The 22,455-nt window shown below is 43.6% G+C and overlaps 1 protein-coding gene across 2 annotated transcripts; it reads left to right on the top strand.

Annotated features, from left to right (window-relative positions):
* Positions 1-54: 54 nt before the first annotated feature.
* Positions 55-21,486, top strand: C19H16orf46 (chromosome 19 C16orf46 homolog). 2 transcript variants are annotated; one of them, XM_036832295.1, is made up of 3 exons: positions 55-168; positions 14,386-14,633; positions 20,398-21,486. In XM_036832295.1, the coding sequence occupies exons 2-3, from the start codon at positions 14,424-14,426 to the stop codon at positions 21,403-21,405; spliced, it is 1,218 nt and encodes a 405-aa protein (XP_036688190.1). In that variant the 5' UTR covers positions 55-168; positions 14,386-14,423; the 3' UTR covers positions 21,406-21,486. The 2 variants fall into 2 exon arrangements, with proteins under 2 accessions (XP_036688190.1, XP_036688191.1); XM_036832296.1 differs by lacking the exon at positions 55-168 and adding an exon at positions 967-1,037.
* The last annotated feature ends 969 nt before the right edge of the window (positions 21,487-22,455 follow it).

The raw sequence follows: 22,455 nt of genomic DNA, 5'->3' as shown, positions 1-22,455 counted from the left end.
GCCCGGGGGCCTTGGACCCCGCTGGCCCCCACAGTAGGGTGTGAGCGGCGGCGGTCGCTTCCCCGCTTCCGGGGCAAGTCCCCAGACCACTCCACGGGCGGCAGAGCGAGACCCCCTGCCCAGTTCGGAAGGAAGCTGCCTTCTGAGGCGGGGAGGCAAAAAAGAGAGGTAGGGCGGACCCGGGCTGGAATAGGAGTGGTCAGGGCCTGGGGAGGAGGGCACGGAATGGGTGGGACAGTGGGAGGAGCCATTGAAAGGGCGGAGCCCTGTGAGGGAGGAGCGAATGGAGGAAGGGGTGGGGCTTGTGGGGCAAGCGGGGGCGCCTTGCTGGAGGGCATAGCTATTGAAAGAAGGGGATTGGGAAATTGGGATTGACGTATATACACTGATATGTATAAAGTAGATAACTAATAAGAACCTGCTGTATAAAAAATAAAATAAAATTCAAAACTTCAAAAAAAATAGGAGGGGAGCATCTTTTGCGGCAAGGTAGGAACTGCTGGAGGAAGGGGAGGAGCTAGATGAGGAAGAAAGAAGGATCGTGGAAGAAGGGGAGGGGCCTGTGGGGGAGGGGGAGGGCTGCTAGAGGAAAGAGAGGAGCCAGGTGTCAACTGCCTGGGCTTCAGGAGCCACAGGTGCAGCGAGTGTGTGTTTCAAGACTTGAACTTTCCTGTACATTGCATGCTGTGTGAGAGCTGGGAAGACGGGCGTTGCTTTACCATTTCACTACCAGTGCTCGGCATCTAATAGGCACTTAGTGAGTAATGAATGTGACTGGAAAAAGCAGAAGAGTTGGAGACTGGGATTGGAGTAGAAATGTTCCGATAGGGAGCGATGGTTGTAGAAACTGCTGTACTAGGAATCATTCTGTGAATAATCAAAGCTGCTGTGCTCTGTAGGTGTATAAGAAGCATAAAGCACAGATCATGAACATGGGGAGATAAAATTTATACTCTTGAAAATGTGAACAAATTGTTCGAATGGGGTGGTGCAACCTTTGAGGCGAAGTTTCAACTGCCAAGTTGTGTTCCCAGACGGTAAGTTAGGTCGGGGTCCCAGTGTCATTTTCCTTTAGAAGCTATATTGCCAGTGATCAGCATGCCCAGGCCAATCTTCAAGACCTATTTAACCAGTTCATATGCGTAAAACTTAGCTCTGCAGTAAGAAACTTAACTTCCATCATGGCTAAGAGTGTTTGTATTCTTTGATTTTCTTCATTCAACACATGTTGGTTGATAAGGATCCACAGGAATATCCATTCAGAATTCCAAGTGAGGCTGCCAGAAACCCGACTTTCCCTGGCTGGAATTCTGACATAGGTTCAAGATTCTTTGAAACCTGAAACTTCTAGGAAAGTGGGGGTAGGTGTGTGGGCATGGCATAGAGCCAGGGAGGGGGTAAGGAGTTTTGAGGTCATCACAGCCTGCTTTTGACAGAAACAACCTGCTTTTGACTTCAACACTCTGGGCTTTTCACCTCTTCTGGCCCATTAACATTCCCTTCATCATTAATTGATTAAGAACATGTCAACTAGGTATAGGAATAGAGGGTAAGGCATTTGTAGTCTGACTGCATGGACAGGTGATAACGAACATGTGGCAAAGATGATGGCAAAAAGAAAGAGAAGAGTGTCGGCACTCTTCAAAGACAGTAAGGTGCCTCAAATTCCTCTCGTGCTTTCAGTCTCTGACTTCTGCTGCTGCTCCTGAGGCTAGCCAGAGAAAACTCTCTGCTTTTAAAGGGCTCGTATCATTAGATTAGGCCCACCCCGATACACCAAGATAATTTCCCTATCTTCGGGTCAACTGATTAGCAGCCATAATTACATCTATAAAGTCCCCTTTGCCACGTAATATACCTTATTCATGGATGTTATAGCGCATCATATTCATAGTCCCAGGGATTAGGATGGGAAACCTTGTGGAGGGAGGATTGGCAGAATTTAATTTACTACATTATCTTTCAGGAGTATTGTAGAAAAGCTACTGCAAGAGGTTTTTTATTTTCCCAGTTTCTCTCCGTGAACATAAATCACACTTATACACTATCAGTTCTACCTCTAATCAGAATTTTATCTTTTAATTGATTCAAGTACACTCTTGGTCTTCCAAAGAATGGAGCTTGTATTCTGATACTTTCAATCTGTAATATTCATCTTTTACTCTGACTTTATGATACGTACCAGCCTGGCTTTGCACGGTAGAATACCTATAGAAATCTTTTCCTTTCTATAGTGCTGAAATACACTTTTGGGGGGTATTTTTTTCACAGAAAAACTACATTTATTTTTCTTTCATACCTGAAGCTAGTTCTTGTTTTCTATCATTATGTAGCTTTATATACAATAGTGATAATTTACAGGATTAAATAGCACTCCAGTCCCTTTAATATGTAACTCTTCATCCAGTTATTTTAAAAACTATGTTATAGCTAGTTTTTTCTTTTGCTTCAGGTGTAATAGTTAAGCGAATCAGCGCTAGAATCAGAAAGGTCTGGCCTTGGAATTTCAGTTGACACTAACAATCTCAGTGACTGTGTTCATCGGTAGAGGTCAGGCTCTGCTGCAGTAACAGACAGGTCCTAAAATCTCAATGGCTTGACTCATTAAGTGTGTTATCATTCATGCATAGTCTGGTGAGTGCTTATGGGGGTTCTCCCCAAAGCTGTGACTCGGGATCCAGGCTTCCTTCATTTTGTGATGCTACCAACTCAACATGTGACTTCCAAGGTCATAGTGGGAGGAGAAGAGAGAACTGAAGGGGCACTTTACCTCTTAACTGTCTCATCCAGGAAGTGATATAATCAGTTCCACTCGTTCTGCTGGCTAGACTAGTCACAGGGCTCTAACACAACTGTAAGAGAGGCTGCAATGTAGGGAAAGACAATGGCTCTTTTGGGAGAACTAACTTTCTTACAGTGACCACGGAAATTTTCCCAACCTTCCCGTATGTTTTCTCATTAATAAAATTATACTAATAATCAGTAAATATGAGTTACTCTCTTTCAGAGGTTCAGTATAGGTACCAGATATAAATATATGTTGACTTTTATTTTTATTTAGCTGAGTTGAAGCCAGTGTTTCTTGTATGTCGTCTTTGTCTCGGAATTGTTCATTTTCAATATAATGATTTCCATTCCCCTCCAGCCATTATATTTTCTTTTCTGGCATTCTTCCAACCTTGATCACAGACAGCTGGTGGCTTGTATTGATTAGTAGTAACGTGCACATTTGACTGAGTCATTTTGCGCTGTCCCTTCCCACCTAGAGTGGAGTTGAAGCATTCTGAATAGACTGTGATCTCTAATAAAGACAGGGACCAGGTATGGATGTCCCTTGCGCCCTTCTCAATGTGGCTAGACAGAGAGTCTCATACTGCCAGAACCATCAGACTGCTGCTTTCTGATTGGCATTGGATTCCCAGGAATTCCCAAGAATTTCCACACAATATCATGAAGAAAAGCATGCATGGACTTTAGAGTCAGAAAAACATGTCTGCAAATTCTTTGATCCTTCTCCCATGGAGAAGTGGAGTGTGGGTGTCTCCTCCTCTTGTGTGTGGGATGACCTCAGTGGCTGGTCAACCAGCTGAGTCCAGCAAAAGTGAAACGATGTGACTTATAAGGCTAGGTTGTAAAAGGCAATTCAGCTTCTGCCTATTCTAATATTGTAATGATATCAAACACTTGGCAAGCGTTAGTTGTCCTTCCTTTCCTCAAGCTTATCTTTCTTCAACTAGTTTCCTGAGAAATAAGACTGACTCTGCAATGCTATGGTAGAAATTGTTCGCAGCCCAGCATCTTTACATTTTGGTAATATATACCGTATTATGAGTACCCTCTTTGAGGCAGGACAGAAAACTCAAGACCCCTGTACTACCTTGTAGCAAGGATTCTGGCATGTGACCTAGGTTCCACCAATTAGATGCACCCTCGCAATACATGCATTGAGAAGTGAATAACAGGAAGAAGTGGTCGTTTGCAAAGGGGTGAAAGAAAATAGTCGTGATGGTGGCAGAGGCATTTGATGCTTTGGGGCTGGGGTGGCAGAGCTTTGGAATCCAGTCCCAAGTGTCCTATTTCTGAAAGCTGAGTCAGTTACATATTTTGAACAAATAGTTCCAGGAACAAATTTTTCCTGACTTTATAGCTTCAAAGTCTGGCTTTCTGACCCACTCTTCCCCTGAAGATTTTGTAGGCTACCTAATAACTTCTGATAATTTTGTTCTTAAAAACCAATGAGGAATATATAAAATAGATAAACAACAAGAACCTACTTTATGGCACAGGGAACTATATTCAATGTCTTGTAATAACCTGTAATGGAAAAGAATCTGAAAAGGAATATATATATAAAATCACTTTGCTGTAAACCTGAAAATAACATAGCATTTTAAATCAATTATACTTCAATAAAAAGTTGTTTGTTTTGAAAAAAAAAAACTTGTGGTTACAATCAAGAGACAAATTAGGAGTATGAGATTAAAAAAAAAAACAAAAAATGAATGAGGATTCTGTCATTTACAACAAAGGGCCCAACTAATAAAAATGTACACTTCCAATTTGAGCCTCAGATCCAATGATTAACATAACACTTATATAAGAATAATGTCTCATAGTTATACATAGTTTATAATGAGCTCTCATGAGTTATTTTTTAATGTAAATTTTCATCTTTAATGCCAAACTCTTTTCCAAAGTATACCCATTTACTCTCCTACCATCGACATTTTACACTTTATCAACAGGTTTTTTTTAACCTTTACCAAAATTTTGGTTATGTTGTGCTATCTCAAGTGACTTTTTGTGTAAAGTTCTATGAATTTTAACATATATATAGACACCAATCTGTCTACCATTGCTATAGTTCTGTCTTTTTGAGAATGTCATATAGAGTATACACTCCTGTATACTGTAGAGCATGCAGTACAATTTTTTGAAAAAGACTGGCTTCACTCAGCATAATGCCTTTGAGATTCATCCATGTCATTATATAGAGAGAGTTTGTTTCTTCTTATTGCTGAGTAGTGGTCCATTGTATGTGTATACCAGTTTGTTTACCTGTTCACCTATTGAAGGATATTTGGGGTGTTTCCAGTTTGAGGCGATTATGAACAGAGTTGCTATAAATACTCATGTACAGATTTTGTGTGAATATAAGTTTTAATTTCTCTAGAATAGTAATCAAGAGTAGGATTGCTGTGTAGTTTGGTGAGTGTATGTCTCCCTTTATAAGAAATTGCCAGATTGTTTTCTAGAGGGGCTTTACCATTTTGCATTTCTACCAGCAATGTAGGAGAATTCCAGTTGCTGCTGTCCTTGCCAACAGTTGGTATTGTCAATATATATATATTTTTTTAACATCTTTATTGGAGTATAATTGCTTTACAATGGTGTATTAGTTTCTACTTTATAACAAAGTGAATCAGCTGTACATATACATATATCCCCATATCCCCTCCCTCTTGCGTCTCCCTCCCACCCTCCCTATCCCACCCCTCTAGGTGGTCACAAAGCACTGAGCTGATCTCCCTGTGCTATGCGGCTGCTTCCCACTAGCTATCTATTTTACATTTGGTAGTGTATATATGTCCATGCCACTCTCTCACTTCATCCCAGCTTACCCTTCCCCCTCCCCGTGTCCTCGAGTCCATTCTCGACATCTACCTCTTTATTCCTGTCCTGCCCCTAGTTTCTTCAGAACCTTTTTTTTTTTTTTTTTTTTTAGATTCCATATATATTTGTTAGCATACGGTATTTGTTTTTCTCTTTCTGACTTACTTCACTCTGTATGACAGACTCCAGGTCCATCCACCTCACTACAAATAACTCAATTTCACTTCTTTTTATGGCTGAGCAATATTCCATTGTATATATGTGCCACATCTTCTTTATCCATTCATCTGTCAATGGACACTTAGGTTGCTTCGGTATATCCCCAGTAGTGGGATTGCTGGGTCAATATTTTTAATTTTAGCCATTTTAATACATAGTTTTAATTTGCATTTCCCTAATGGTTAATGATGTTGAATGTCTTTTTATGTTCTTCTTTTTTTTTTTATGGGGAATAATTGCAATCCCTGATCCCCATCACAAATGGGGTTCAACAGGTTACCCGCGTCTGCCGGCATAGGGTAGGCACACACTGAGCTAGGCATCACAGACCTGTTATTGCTCAATCTTGGGTGGCTGAATGCCTCTTGTCCCTCTAAGAAGTAGGTGCTTATTATATCCTCTTTGGTGAAGTGTCTGTTCAAGTGTTTTGTCCATCTTGTATTTGGCAAAATTAATTTTTCTATTTTCTATTTGTTGTTATTTTCTTACTATTGAGTTTGCAGAGTTCTTTACATATTCTGGATAGAAGTCCTTTATCAAATAAGCGATTTGCAAATATTTTCTCCCAGTCTGTAGCTTGTCTCTTTTCATTCTCCAACAGAGCCTTTGGCAGAGTGAAAGTTCATAATTTTAATGAGGACCAGTTTACCAATTTATTTATTTATTTATTTATTTATTTTATGGATCATGCTTTTGGTGTCATGTCTAGAACACTTTGCCTAACCCCAGTTCTTAAAGATTTTCTGTATTTTCTTCTAAAAGTTATATAGCTTTATGGTTTATATTTAGATTTATGATCCATTTTGAGTTAATTTTTTTGCATATGAATGGCCAATTATTGCAACATTCTTGTTGAAAGACTGTTCTTTCTGCACTTAATTTTTTTTGCATCTTTGTCAAAAATCAATTGGCCATGTTTATGTGGGTATATTTTTGAACCCCTTATTCTGGCCCGTTGATCTGTTTGTCTCTGCATTCACCAATACCATACTGATTCCTGTAGTTTTATGGTAATTTTTTAAACTGGGTAATGTGATTCCTCCATTTTGTTCTTCATTTTCATAATTGTTTTAGCTATTATAGTTCCTTTTACATTTCCTAATAAATTTTAAAACCAGTTTGTTAATATCTATAATAAATCCTGCTCTAGATTCATATCTTGATATTCAGCAGTTATTCCTCCAACTTCTTCTTTGAGATTGTCTATCTATTCTTGGGCCTTTGTATTTTCACATACGTTTTTGAATCCAGAAAACTGAAAACAGTTTTAAGAAAATAATTTTAACGTTATAGTCCTATCTTCCCAAGATCTAGGACTTCCCATTTCCAGGGGCCCTGGACTCTATTTTCAAAGACCACAAATGTCTACATTTTAGGTAGCGATATTTATAGTCCTTAAAGGTCATTTGCTTTGTATCTCACCTCTGATGATACCAGACCAGTGTGGAACCAAGACATTACTACTGGTCACCAAAATCTGGCTTCCTTTTCCTTCTGGAGATAGAGGAGGAAGTATTATCTCCACTTCTCCTTGAAGTTAAGCAGTACCTTGTGACTTGTTCCAGTTAATTACATGGGGACTGAAGTCATATGAGTTACTTCTAGGCAGAAACATCTAAGAGCCAGTGATTCCCCATGTTTGCCATCACATTCTGCCATCGCAGTTGGCTACGGTTTCCCAGGATGGTGTCTCCATCAGTTCAAGTTCCAGAGTGAGGATAATGTGGAGCAGAGTCCAAAACATCATACAGTGGACATGTAGCATGAGTTAGAAATAAATTTATGTTGTTTTTTACCACTGGAAAAAACCCCTGGGATTGCCTGTTATTGCAGGATAACCTTGACTATCTTGACTAATACTAGGTAGCTGAGGCTAACAGACAGTGACCATGTCAAACTGAAGTATACCCTGGTAAGGCTGCCAGGGCAACCTTTTCCAAAAAGAACCTGACAGCTTAAGCCATATCGGGAGCAAACACACACAAAACAAACAAAAATTCAGAGTTTTATGGACATTTACAAATAGACCCATTTCTACTTTTGTTAAAATGATAAAGTAACTACATTATCACCTTCTTGACCAAGGAAATACAAAGTTTCTTTCTGTAATAATATAGCATACTCATCTGTCTCTTCTTGTGTCTTCTGCTATCCCTTTTCTTAGCTTCTCTTCAGCTACTAGGCTTTTGGAAATGTCTTTGTGTTCTTGGTTGGGGTTGGGGGGGGTCTCCTCTTTTCACGTAGGTTTCTCTCTGGGCAGCATTATTTATTTGCAAATAGTAGATAAGGTCATTGTTCCCGGTTTACAAGAATTTCAACCCCTGCCACCCTATTTTAACTTTCATCCAACATGTCCATGAGTGTAGCAACAGAAGACATGTCCTTTCGCTGGACTCCGCTGTAATATCGGTGTGCCTCTGCCACCGGTCAGTGGCAGCTTAATGGAAGTCTTTGTTCATTTCAGGAGCAGGACACTTTGTATTCTAAGTTACAGATTGGTTAGGCTGTCAAAGCTCCATTGATTTTGCCAGATGAATAACAAAAAGGCATTTGGTAGTCTCTGTACTTCTTAGTTCATTAACAAACTACACCATCATAGTGCGGAGTCAGAGATCTGGAAGGTAATGTCTACTTTTTTTTCCTCTGCATTTCAAGCCCTTTCTTTTGCATTCAGTAAATTCAATGAGAAGGCTTTGAGTACTTTGACTTATGAGTAGTTGGCCAATTATTTATGGAGTGTCTCCAAATCACCTTCGTAAGCTTTATTCTCTGATATTTTTTGACTTTGTGGTACATCTGTTCTCTTTATATAAGTCCCTCTTCAAGGTCTTTACTCCAGTTTAAAATTATACAAACCGTGTAATCTATTCTTTGATATATTTACTTCAGTTTGCTTAAGGTCAAAATTCATGCTTCGCTCACCTCCACCATATTCTGATAACACAATGGCTTAAAAAAAAACATGTTATTATGGAAAATTTCACAGTGACATAGAAGTAGAGAGAATAGTGCAATTAACCTCTGTGTCCTCATACCCTTCTACAACAAACAGAATTTGTGGCTACTTTTATTTCCTCATTCTCTCTCTAACCACGGTCACACCCACCCCCTTGCAGGATTATTTTGAAGCAAATCATAACGGCTTATGTTTAATTGGTAAAATAATAACCTACTTTACAGGTTTTTTGCTGATCATTTTCTTTCCATTTCTGTTTACTTTTTTTTTTTTTTTGCAAATTTATTTATTTATTTTTGTCTGTGTTGGGTCTTCGTTGCTGCATGTGGGCTTTCTCTAGTTGCGGTGAGCAGGGGCTACTCTTAGTTGCGGTGCAGGGGCTTCGCACTGTGGTGGCTTCTCTTGTTGCGGAGCATGGGCTCTAGGAGCATGGGCTTCAGTAGTTGTGGCACACGGGCTCAGTAGTTGTGGCTTGCGGGCTCTAGAGCGCAGGCTCAGTAGTTGTGGCGCACGGGCTTATTTGCCCCGCGGCATGTGGGATCTTCCCGGACCAGAGCTCGAACCCGTGTCCCCTGCATTGGCAGGCGGATTCTTAGCCACTGCACCACCAGGGAAATCCCATTTCTGTGTACTTTAAATGCTACTAGAAAAGGTATTTTCTGTATCATACTGAATTTCCATAGGCTCTTAGACTCTCATTCATCTTCTTTATTTCATTTCCACATATCTTAAGTTCCTTGGATCAGTTTTTCTTTGGGTTTATTCTTGTTTATCCAAACATGTACTTTCGGGGCTTGCACCTCAGTCAAAATTTTCTTCTCTGTACATTTCAGTTCTAGCCACTTCAATAGTGTATGTCAGAGAATTTAATACCTTCTGGCATACATCTGTGTGCCTTCCTGCTTTGTACTCCAAATCCAATTTTCTAGTTGCATCTGCAAATGCATTTTCCATGGGAGCATTTTCACTGTGATCTTTGTGTTTTCTTGATGTAATTTTCTTGGAAAACATATGGACTTTAATGTATACTTTATACCAGTGATTCTTAAACCAAATCAGGTAGTAAACCTCCGTGGAAATCAAGAAGTGGAAGAACATGAGTTCTGATTTACTTCAAATCTATAAACAAGGCATAATTTTATCATAAGAAAATGAGTATTATATCACTGCAGATTTCTGCATTCCAACATAAAAGGAAAACTGCATGTAATTTGTAAGAAATCACATATCCACTCTTTCAGTTGACCTTTGATTGCTTCTTGCACATTTCTATTTGTCATCTCTTACATGAGCTGGAGGACAAGAATGGGCAATAAATCTCGAAGGCACGGGACCTTCCTGGTGGTCCAGTGGGTAAGACTCTGAGCTCCCAGTGCAGGGGGCCCGGGTTCCATCCCTGGTCGGGGAACTAGATCCCGCCTGCGTGGCACAACTAAGAGTCTGCATGCCACAACTATGTTGCAACAGGATCCCACGTGCTGCGACTAAGACCCGACGCAGCCAAAATAAATAAATAAACTAATGAAATATTTTTAAAAATCTTGAAGGCATGCTTATAGGAGGAAAACTGAAAATTAAGATGATTCTTTACACTTACTGAATTTTTTCTAATTAGGAAAAGCCCGTCAATATTCTGTTTTAGTAGTGGAACATCTTGACGCAGCTTGAGAACACCAGTGTTCCAGAGGAGCACCTAGCAATCTGGTATGCAGTAATCTGACCATTTGACTAAGAATACTGCATTTAACAACTCAGAGATGATACTTTGTTTTCAGTCATAAGGAGTCAGTATAGTTCCCATGATCCCCCATTAAGTGAGCAAAGTAGTTATATTGGGTTGCCCAAAAATTCGTTCAGGTTTTTCCGTAAGATGTTACAGGAGAACCCGAACGAACTTTTTGGCCAGCCCAATAAAAATGTAGTATTTATAACAAATAAGTAAAGTGCATATAGCAGTGCCTGGCACATAGTAAGAGCTGTGTAACAGTAAGTTTTATTATTAAATTATTGTTGTTACCTGGGTTTCCTTTGGCACTTGGTAATATAATATGACTGGAACTTCTTCTGGTGCCTTCACCAGGTCCATCTTCTAACTGACTCTAGTTTTTGTTGTTGTTGTTGATTTTTGTTTCTTTCTTTTTGTTTGTTTGTTTGGCTGTGGCATGAGGGATCTTAGTTCCCCGACCAGGGATTGAATCTGTGCCCCCTGCAGTGGGAACGTGGAGTCCTAACCACTGACCCACCAGCGAATTCCCTCTACTGACTCTAAAATAGGGGCTTGGGCCTTCCCTGGTGGTCCAGTGGTTAAGAATATGCCTGTCAATGCAGGGGACACGGGTTCGATCCCTGGTCCAGGAAGATCCCACAGGCCGCGGAGCAGCTAAGCCCGTGCACCACAACTACTGAAGCCCGCGAACCTAGAGCCCGTGCTCCGCAACAAGAGAAGCCACCGTAATGAGAAGCCCGCGCACCGCAATGAAGAGTAGCCCCCACTCTCCGCAACTAGAGAAAGCCCGAGCACAGCAACGAAGACCCAGTGCAGCCAAAAAAAAGGGGGGGGGGCTCACCTAATACCGCATCTTTGGCCTCTGCAGTTCTTCTCTCTAGATATAGAGATAGAGACAGGGATATAGTCTTCCCCTCAGATTTCACATATTCTTATGACATGTGAGAAGTAGATGGAGGAGCTGGAGATGGTTAACCTGTAAGAGAGAAGAGTACATGGAACATTTTCATAGGGCTGTTGGGAGGCTGAGGCAGTGGCCAGTCTCTGGATCAGTGATTCTTCAATCCTCTGTAGTGACAGACTGCTTTGTACCTCTGATGCAAGCCCCTCCCCCCAAAAATGACTGAGCGTTTGCAGAGGCATCACAGACCTCCAGAAACCCATCCGTGGATGGGAAGGCTTCCTGCCTTCGTCTGGAGGGCAAAACAAGGACCAGGGAGTAGATGATGTTGAGTGGGCAGGGAAAGAAGTCCTAGTTCAATATAAGGATGCTCTTTCTAACAGAGCAGTAGTTCTCCAACTTTGCAGGATTTTACAATTACCTAGGGTGATTTTAAAAATTCTGATGGCCAGGCTGTGCCCCGACCGACTATAATCAGAATTTCTGTGGGTATAGTCTGGGCATTTTTACTTTTTATAAAGTTCCCCAGATGATTCCAAGGTGCAGCCGAGTTCAGGAATCAGTAAATTAGAGTATTTTGCCATTGGAACAGTCTCTTTAAGTAGTGAGCGCCTTGTCAGTGGAGATACTTCAAGCACAGAACATTTTTCTTATTGATTTGAACATTCTAACTATACTTAATCTCTCCTAAACAGTATCTATTTCTTTGCTCTATTGACCGCAAGTTCAAATTTATTTTATTATTTAAGAAATGACTTCGCTTTTGATTCTCTTCTTTTTTTCTTTCCAATTGTACACTTGTTAAGTCTATGGGTTCTGTGGTATTTGCATTTGTAATTCAAAATTACAAAGGTATGAGTGTACTTACAGGAGCTTCTTTGGCCTGGGCAGCAACTAAAGTGAAATTTCACAATATGAAAGGCCCAGGCTGGTTTGCACAATATGTCTGGTCCTTAATCATACTTCTGTTTGGAAACAGAATAGTGCTTCTAGTTTTCAGTCACTTGTAATATCATTTCTTTCCCTTTCAGCTTTCATTCATTTCCTCTGATGTCATATTGGAAAAGATTAGGATGCCCAAAGATATTTGACCTTCCATAGGTAAATGGAACTTTATTAGCATCAAAATGCCATTTTAAGCCTATGTGAAAAAGCCAAAATGGTAATTAAACAGATATTGTTATAAGAAGTTGCTGATCTCTACCTAGACAGAAAGTGAAAATGTATGCTTCTGGCAGGGGTCACTTTGGAGTGAGAGAGCAAGGCGTGTGGTCCCCAGTGGCCTCTGTCTCATTACAAGCAAAGTTTTCCTCAGGAAGGCCCTGGCCATTCATCAGCAGCCATTGTGCTGATGTAATATCGGTAGTCATTGCCTGGGCATTAGAGTACATCCACACAGCTTGCGGGGTCCCCAGGAGGAACCCATCTGTGGGACTGTATTACAATCATGCTGGTTTTATAGATGAGTAAACAGACCTGGAAAAGTAACTCGCCCGACAAAACACACAGCTAGGACATAGGATTGGAACCCTGGCTGATTGGAACCCGAGTCTGTGCTCTCCTGATAAGGATTATAACTTTTCCTAGCACTTTGGCTGGATTATGAATGCCAAGTCCTATTTTTCAACCTGGAAAAACATCAGCTAAAGATAGACAGCATCATCATCACCACCACCTACCACCACCACAACCACCAACACCATCATCACCACCACCTACTCTATCAGTTCGCTAGGACTGCCACCACGAAGCACCACAGACAACAGAAGTTTACTGTCTCAGTTCTAGAGACTTGGAGTCCAAAGCCAAGGTGTTGGCAGGGTTCGTTCCTTCTGTTTTTTTTTCTGGGTTGTCTTTTCACTTTGTTTGTTTGTTTGTTTGTTTGTTTTGACCACGCTGTGCAGCATGTGGGATCTTAGTTCCCTGACCTGGGATCGAACCTGTGCCCCCTGCATTGGGAGTGCGGAGTCTTAACCACTAGACCGCGAGGGAAGTCCCTCACTTTTTTTTTGTTAAATTGAAGTATAATTGATTTACAGTGTTGTGTTACTTTCAGGTGTACAGCAAAATGATTCAGTTATATATCTATTATAGATATAATATATAATTATATCTATAATATATATATTCTTTTTCAGAAAGACTATATATATTCTTTTTCAGATTCTTTTCCCTTATAGGTTATTATAAAATATTGAGTATGGTTCCCTGTGCTATAGAGTAGGTCCTTGCTGGTTATCTGTTTTACACATGGCAGTGTGTATATGTTAATCCGAGACTCCTAATTTATCCCTCCCCCTGGGTTGGTACCTTCTGAGGCTGTGAGGGAGGGATGTGTTCCAGGCCTCTCTCCTTGACTTGTAGATGACCGTCTCGTCCCTGAGTCTCCTCACACTGTCTTCCCTCTAAGCATGTCTGTGTCCAAAGTTCCCCTCTCTATGCGGACACCTTCATATAGGGTGGATGAGGGTGAACCAATTGACTTAGCTTTGACCACATTCTCCACCAGCTTCCTCAGAAGCCAAAGGATCCCCAAGCCGACATCCAGGGTTGTTGGGACAGGACAGAGGAGGCGGCTGGGATGCATCAGTCACACATAGCACAGTGGTTCTCTTCATATTAGCATAGTATCATTTGGATGTTTTGGGAGTGGAGGGTAGGGATGCTTAACTCTACATTCCTACTCTGTAAGGGCACTTGGTACTCCATCACCAGAGACAGAGTCTGTGGTAACATCTTTCTACCCTCTTTTCTTCACTTCCAACTTTGGTCTTTAAATCCATCAGTCTTTAAAATTAGCCTTATCTTTTACAATGTCAATAGCTGGCAACGGATGATTTTGTAATATTTCTTCTGTCTATTCCTGAACGTATCTTGAAGATATTTCACCTGAGTTGTTGAATTCCTTTTTTTTTTAAAAAAAAAAAAACAATATTAAATGCTAAGTTCAATTTGGATTTCAAACCACAGGAAGAAGATGTTAAAGACTTTAAGCAACCAACACAGTAATGGATCTCGGTCCGAAAAACAAGACTGAATTAGAAAATAGTGAAAATACTGAAATTCAAAGCACAGAAGAAACTGAATTAATCTATACTTGTCCAGATGAAAGAAGTGAAAAGAATCATGTTTGTTGTCTTCTCAATATCAGTGACATTACACTTGAACAAGATGAAGAAGCCAAAGAGTTTGTCATTGGAACTGGATGGGAAGAAGCAGTGAGTATTTCCTTGAGTTAGGTCTCTTGCATGTCAGTGTTTTGACACAAGCCTTTTCTTTTACTATTTTCAAAAATAGTTACTATTGCCAAAAAAAAAAAAATGTGTAAACGATGAAATATAGAAACCTTTTGGAATAGAGGTAGAATGTTAATGATGATAATAGCTGTACCTTTTATTGAGTATTTATGGCCACTCACTATTGGCAAACACAGTACTGAATGCTTTACATACATCAATTCATTCACCTTCTCAATAGTTCTGTGAGGTAGGTATTATGTGAGGCATAATATTATGTGAGGCAGCCTCACTTCTTGGACAAGGATACCAAAGCACCCAAAAGGTGAAATGTGTCAAAGATCACCCAGGCAGTGGTCAAGGCAGGGCTTGAACCCAGCTCTTCTGGACTCCAGAACCCAAGCTACTTAACTTAACCCAAGCTACTTAATTCCCCAAGAGAACTGAGATTTTTATCCTGGTGGTTCTACTCAGAACCCTGTGGGTTGATTCTTAAACTATTCTTAGAATTAGTAATAGAAATACAGTTCTAAATTTAGAACTGTAAGGGAATTTGGTCTAATCCTATGATTCTCACTTGGTAGTGACACAACTGGTGGGGAGGGAGAGGGGATGCTACTGGATGTAGTGGGTAGAGGCCAGGGGTGCTGCTCCACATCCTACAATGTCCAGGGTGGCTCCCACCGCAAGAAATGGTCCAGCCTTGGGACTTCCCTTGCGGTCTAGTGGTTAAGACTCTGTCCTTCTATTGCAGGGGGTGCATGTTCGATCCCTGGTAGGGGAACTAAGATCCCACATGCCACGAAGCCAAAAAAAAAAAAAAGAAATGATCCAGCCTTGTCTTACCTTGGGCTGCTGTAATAGAATACCATAGACTGGGTAGCTTAAGCAACAGACATTTATTTCTCAGTCTGAGGTCAGGGTGCCAGCATGGTTGGGTTCTTGGTGAGAGCCCTATTTCATTTTATTTTATTATTTTTTGGCTGTGCCACGCAGCATGCGGGATGCAGGATCTTTAGTTCCCCAACCAGGGACCGAGCCCTTGCCCCCTGCAGTGGAAGTGTGGAGTCTTAACCACTGGACCGCCAGGGAAGTCCCCTCCTTTTCTTATAAGGGCATTAATCCCATCACGAGGGCCCTGCCGTCTTGACCTCATCTAATACCTAAATGACCTAATACCCTAATACCTCCCAAACACCCACCTCCAAATACCATCACACTGGGGATTAGGGTTTCAACATAGAAATTTGCCAGGGGAGGGTACCCAAACATGCAACCCATAAAAAGCCCCCAATGTTGGTAGTGCCAATGTTGAGAAACCTTGATTTAATTGGTTTATTTTATAAATATGGAAACTGAGGCCAAAATAAGGCAGAGTGACTCTACCCAAGTCCACTTGACAGTTGCAAGAATGTGTGTTCAGAGCCTCCTCTGGTGCTCTCTCTACTGTATGCCCCCCCCCCACCTTGTTAAGCATATATGACCTCCTATACACACACTCCCAGGTCAGGTAAGTCAAGGTGGTAGAGAGTTCTATTTAAGCATGGAAAACTTTCTAAGCTTAGAAGGTTCAGTTTACTATTCAAGGTAATTACTTTGAAATATACATCCAAGGGCTGTTGGAAAAGAATTTTCTTTTAATTGGAAAAATTGCCCCACACCCCATGCTGAGAGTACGTTTGCTGTTCACACTCTGTCTGGTACGATCCTGCCACACCATTTCCTCCTGCCTGCTGCCTGCTACTCTTTGCTCTCTCTGCCCAGCCCCCGACCCCTGCCCACCCAGCCCTACCCCACCTCTCAGACAGCCTTGCCTCAGGAGGGGTGACTGAGGTCTGTTCCCGCCCCCTGCAAAGGCTGCCTTCCTGCAATGGCTCATGTCCCCCTGACCCTTTCTGTGCTGGTGCCAGGGACCCCTGGGCCGGCATTTAGAGGAGGACAGAGAACACTTTGCTGGTAGCAATTCGTGAGAGTTTCTTATGCTTGCAGAGCCAAGGGACCTCACAGGAGCCAGATGATGGGATGCCTCAGGGCTGCACAATGTTGACCCAGGCTGACCCAGTGCAGGAGCCTTTCCTATCACTACCCTGCTGTTTCTCCCCGTGGCAGCCTGGGGACGCCCACACCACTTGGCGGCTCTGTGGACAGTCAGGAGGGAGGCACAGTCACCTTGCACTGCAGCTGGGCTCGAAGTCCTGGCAGACATCCAGACCTTTTTGGAAACACCCAGCTTACCTGTGACACCTCACCTGTAAGGGCCAAAAAGGCAAGGTGTCATTGCCCCCTGCCCTGGGACTTGGATCCCCTGCCAGGCCATCTGAACATCCCGGAGATGTAGATCCTCTGTATCAGCCTCGGCCCAAGGCTTATGCGGGGTGCCTTTTTTTTTGGCTCCACCTTGCAGCTTGCTGGATCTTGGTTTCTGGACCAGGGATTGAACCCTGGGCCTCTGCAGTGAAAGCGCCGAGTCCTAACCACTGAACTGCCAGGGAACGCCCATGTGGGGTGCTTTTTATTTTATTTATTTATTTTTTTAAAAAGATGTATTTATTTTATTTTATTTATTTATTTATTTATTTTTTATAAGCAAGCAGTGGTTTTTTGTTTTATTTATTTATTTATTTATATTTTTGGCTGTGTTGGGTCTTCGTTTCTGTGCGAGGGCTTTCTCCAGTTGCGGCAAGCGGGGGCCACTCTTCATCGCGGTGCGCGGGCCTCTCACTATCACGGCCTCTCTTGTTGCGGAGCACAGGCTCCAGACGCGCAGGCTCAGTAATTGTGGCTCACGGGCCCAGTTGCTCCGCGGCATGTGGGATCTTCCCAGACCAGGGCTTGAACCCGTGTCCCCTGCATTGGCAGGCAAATTCTCAACCACTGCGCCACCAGGGAAGCCCTATTTTATTTTTTAATTAATTAATTTATTTTTGGCTGTGTTGGGTCTTCGTTGCTGCATGCGGGCTTTCTCTAGTTGCGGCGAGTGGGGGATACTCTTCACTGCGGGCTTCTCATCGCGGTGGCTTCTCTTGTTGCACAGCATAGCCTCTAGGCACGCGGACTTCAGTGGCTGTGGCACGCAGGCTCAGTAGTTGTGGCTCATGGGCTTAGCTGCTTGGCGGCATGTGGGATCTTCCCGGACCAGGGATCGAACCCACGTCCCCTGCATTGGTAGGAGGATTCTTAACCAGTGCACCACCTGGGAAGTCCCTGGGGTGCTTTTTAAAATCTACCTTCCCAGGAATTCCCTGACCCTTCCGAAGCCCCTCCCCTGAGTACTGGCTTAGTAGGTTGGGGTGGGCCTTGGGAATCTGGATTTTGAAAAGCAGCTCAGGTGACTCTTAGGGTCAGGCAACTGGGGAGCCTTCGCTGACTCACTTGGGCCTGTTTAATAGATTCAGAAAGACAAAAGCTCAGGGGTTGCTCCACATTTTAGGCTCCCCTCACTCAACATCCCGTTAAGCCAAAGTTGGCCTTTTCCACACACACAGCCTGGAGACAAATCCCCTTGCCTGGCTGGAGCTGGGGACCAAGCGACTTGCCTCACTCCACCAAAGCCACCATCTGGAGAGAGGCTGTCAGCCTGAGGACCTGTTAGCAAATGGGCTGGGACCCTTGCTTTTCTGTAAAAGCTGGAAAACCACCTGGGGAGCCAGGGCTGAGAGCAGTGAGGTGTGAAGCAAGCAGCATGGTCCTCTTGAAGATGCAGTGCCGACCCTGCAGCACGTGAAGGGACCGGGTTCCCGGAACAGAGGCAGAGGGAGGGGGAAGCTGGGGAAGATGTGCTCAAGCTGACTCAGCGTGCGGTGCTGGGCAGCGGCCTTGTAGCTGTCCAAGAACTGGGACTTCACTATGCTAAAGAAAATGGGTTTTTTTTTTTTTTTTTTTTTAGTTTTGTTTTTTTGTTTTTTTAATTTTTTTTTTTATTTATTTATTTTTATATTTCTGGCTGTGTTGGGTCTTCGTTTCTGGGCGAGGGCTTTCTCTAGTTGTGGCAAGTGGGGGCCACTCTTCATCACGGTGCGCGGGCCTCTCACTATCGCGGCCTCTCTTGTTACAGAGCACAGGCTCCAGATGCGCAGGCTCAGTAGTTGTGGCTCACGGGCCTAGTTGCTCCGCGGCATGTGGGATCTTCCCAGACCAGGGCTCGAACCTGTGTCTCCTGCATTGGCAGGCGGATTCTCAACCACTGCGCCACCAGGGAAGCCCCGAAAATGGGTTTTTTTGATGAGAACATATTCAAGGCTTCAGCAGCACGGCTTTGGGAAGAGCTAGGCCTGTGGAATAAGAAAGTATTGGACTCCTATAGCACTTACTAGACTATTTAAAAAAGTGATGCTGCAGGCTTCCCTGGTGGCGCAGTGGTTAAGAATCCGCCTGCCAATGCAGGGGACACGGGTTCGAGCCCTGATCCGGGAAGATCCCACCTGCCATGTAGCAACTAAGCCTGTGTGCCACAACTACTGAGCCTGCGCTCTAGACCCCATGAGCCACGACTACTGAGCCCTCATGCCACAACTACTGAAGCCCGCGTGCCTAGAGCCCGTGCTCTGCAACAAGAGAAGACATTGCAATGAGAAACCCACCCACCGCAATGAACAGTAGCCCCCGCTCGCTGCAACTAAAGAAAGCCTGCGCAGCAAAGAAGACTCAACGCAGCCATAAATAAATAAATAAAAATAAAGTTCCCTTTAAAAAATTAAAAAAATAAAATAAAAAGGGGTGCTTCTTGACACTTATGAATTTCTAACAGGAATTTGGGGAGCTGGACACGTGAGGGGAGAGGGTGTGGAGGGTGAAGAGGGGATGATGGGAAAGGGATGTTTTTCTGCAGGGGTAGCAGAGGCTGGCCCCATCTTCAGGCCCGGGAGACAATGCTTCTCCTCACAGCCTCTCCTCGTCCTCTGCCTGGGGATGCACAGACCTTCTGAATGTGCCAGAACTTGCTGGCTGTAAGGATATGTTGAGCCTCAGTTTCCTCCTCTGTAACCTGGATATCAGAAGACCTAAATTGTAGCACTCCTGTGAGGATTAAATGAACGAATGCCAAGAGATCCTCAGCTCAGTGCCTGCAACATAGTAAAACTGTGGGAGCTATTTTTGCTTTTTTTTTTTTTAACATATAAGGTTGCCAGATTTAGCAAATGAAAACACAATACACCCAGCTGAACTTGACTTTTGGTAAACCTAATTTGTTTAAGTATATCCCGAATGCGGTCTTGTATTTTTATCTAACAGCTCTGTTTACCTGTGACCTCTGTGGCAGGGTCAGCCGGGGGACTCCGGGTGTGGCCGCGGGCATGGGGGGTGCCTGGGCCATGCTGACCCTGCGTCTGCCTCTGCTCCTCTGCCTTTCCTTCAGCCCCTCCGAGCAGCAGTCTCCTGGGTGTGGTAAACAGAGCCTGCAGTACAAGAAAGCCTGGCAGGGGGGACAAGAACAAACAGTTTTGATTTCATTTGAATAATTCTGAGTTTACTTCAATGCACACCTAAAAAAATGTAGAGTCAGCATATCAATGTGGCCATTTATAGATACTATCGCTTAGTATTTTCGTCTTTAAAAATACTCTTACAGATACTATTGCTTAGTATGAGGCTAAACTAGGCATGAAAAGTTAAAACTAAAACATTTAAGTCAATTTTTAGAGAAATATTGATTCAAATAGGACAGCCAAAATGGGAATGGGGCCAAAGTAGGGGCAACTGGAGTCTAGGCAGCTCAGCTGAGAGTAACACGCTGTTTTATTTGCAGGTCCGAGGCTGGGGAAGGATTTCTCCAACTGCCTGCATCTGGCCCAGGAAGAAGCTTAAAAAGGTGAAGATGGGAGAAAGTGCCAGCAGCTGCTTACTCTGTGTCAGCCTCTCCCAAGGGAGCGTGGAGGCCAGGCTTCAGTCGGAGGCGGGGAAGTTGGAGTCGGGGGCTTCAGCTCCGGCTGAGGCAGGGCCGGAGAAGGATGGAGGCAGCTTCTCCCAGACTCTGGGCCCCCCGCCAGGCCCCACCTCTGCCTACCGGGAAGTTAACAAGATCTGCTTTCCCACCTACGGTCAGGGAGAGAAAAAAAGTCTGCAAATAAAAGAGTTTATTTGGTGCCTGGAAGACTGGGCCACTCCCGAGACTGTGAGGGGCAAGGACCCCGGAAGCTCCGGCGCTGACGGAAGTGCCTCCATAGCAGACTCCTTGACTTCCAAGGCCCTTTTAGTTCTACCTGCCCTGAAGGCTTCACCCCCAAATGGCTTGGATGTGCCGGGTAAGAAAAGTCAGAACTTTTTCTTGCAGCTGGAAGAGAAGGGGCCGAGCGTGGCGAAGGATGGGCGTGTGGCTTGTGCATGTGGAGTGAAAACAGTTGACGGGACAGGTGAAAAGAGACCCAGTGAGCTGGCCAAGCACCACAGGGTGAAGGAAACGCAGCCTTTCCCCACCCCGGTGGCCCGGACATCCCTGCTGGCCGGTCCTGAGCCCTGCTGCCTGCCCTGGTCCCTCCTGCCTGAAAAACACCTGGTGTGCCCTCCCCAGCACAACAGTGTTCGCTATCTCGCCACCTTGCAGCTTGTGCAGAAACAAGGAGCACAGACCTACAAAGCCAAATTCAAAGCCAGGGAGCCGAGACCTCCCGTGAAAACCCCACAGCGTGTTCTCACAGCGGCCAAGCCGGCAAACAGGCCCCAAACGCTGGAGACCAAAGTGTTGTCAAGACCTCTCTTGCCATCCCTCACGGTGAGCAGAGTTGTTATGGCCATTCCCACTCACAGACTCCTCTGAGTTGCCACAATATAATTCCCTGGGAGTAAGCACCGTCTGAAAGTTGTTCATCTTCTCTTCCCTCTCTCCCTCCTGCCCCAACCCCAGTCTCTTCCTCCTCCTCGTCTTCTCGTACACTCTTCTCTCCCCCTCTCCCCTGGTGCTTTTTTGTAATATAATCAGGGGAAATTGAACCTCATTGCATGGGTTTTGATGTGCTCTCAAAGCCCCGATATTTATGTGTTACCTGCTACTATTGCTTAGCCATTTACAAAACGCAAACTGGTAATGCCAGTCTCAGCCTCTGCCTGACTTATCTCTGCACTGGAAGACAAGTGGATGGTGGGGAATCTGAAGGGCCTCCCTCAGGGATGCCCCCATGCCAGCCCTGAGCCAACCCGCAGGGGCTCCTTCTGCCCCCTCAACCCCAGTGCCTTAAGCCAAGGGTACTGGGCGTGTGTAGACCATATCATTTCTTGATCTTTTGAACCTGGCAGATGTCTGTCTGTTGCCCCATTTTCTCTTGCAACAAAGATCTGCTTCAATAGAAACAATGTTATAAGAGAAAATTCCAGTCTGTGTCCAAGTGAATATCCTCTGTCCAAGGTGGCGTATCCTTATATTATATCCATGGATGTACAGTATCCCTTGTTTCCTATATGTCCCAGATTTCATATATTATAGCCTCATGCTAGTCTCTTGTGTCTGGGAAGTTTTTCTTACCATTCTACAAAATTCATCTTGGGAGGCAGGTTAAGAATAATTATTATTTTTTTAAATGTCACTGTGATTATTGTCAGCATACATGCTTCCTCCAGTCTTACCTTATAACTACTATTTGGGAACTCGACAACCCCAAACAGACAAGTATGGAATGGGGCTGTGACTTTCTTCCTTCTTCCATCTTTCCTCTCCCCTCATTTTACCCGAGTGCATATTTCCTGAAGTTGTATATAAATTAAACTTTTGTAAATGAGTTATATTTTATTTAATTTTATTTATTTATTTATTTTTGGCTGTGTTGGGTCTTCGTCTCTGTGCGAGGGCTTTCTCCAGTTGCGGCGAGCGGGG

The sequence above is a fragment of the Balaenoptera musculus genome, chromosome 19 (genome assembly GCF_009873245.2).
Source record: "Balaenoptera musculus isolate JJ_BM4_2016_0621 chromosome 19, mBalMus1.pri.v3, whole genome shotgun sequence".
In the NCBI taxonomy this organism is placed as follows: Eukaryota; Metazoa; Chordata; class Mammalia; order Artiodactyla; family Balaenopteridae; genus Balaenoptera; species Balaenoptera musculus.
The sequence above is the reverse complement of the archived record's forward strand: the minus strand, read 5'-3'. Positions and strand labels throughout refer to the sequence as shown.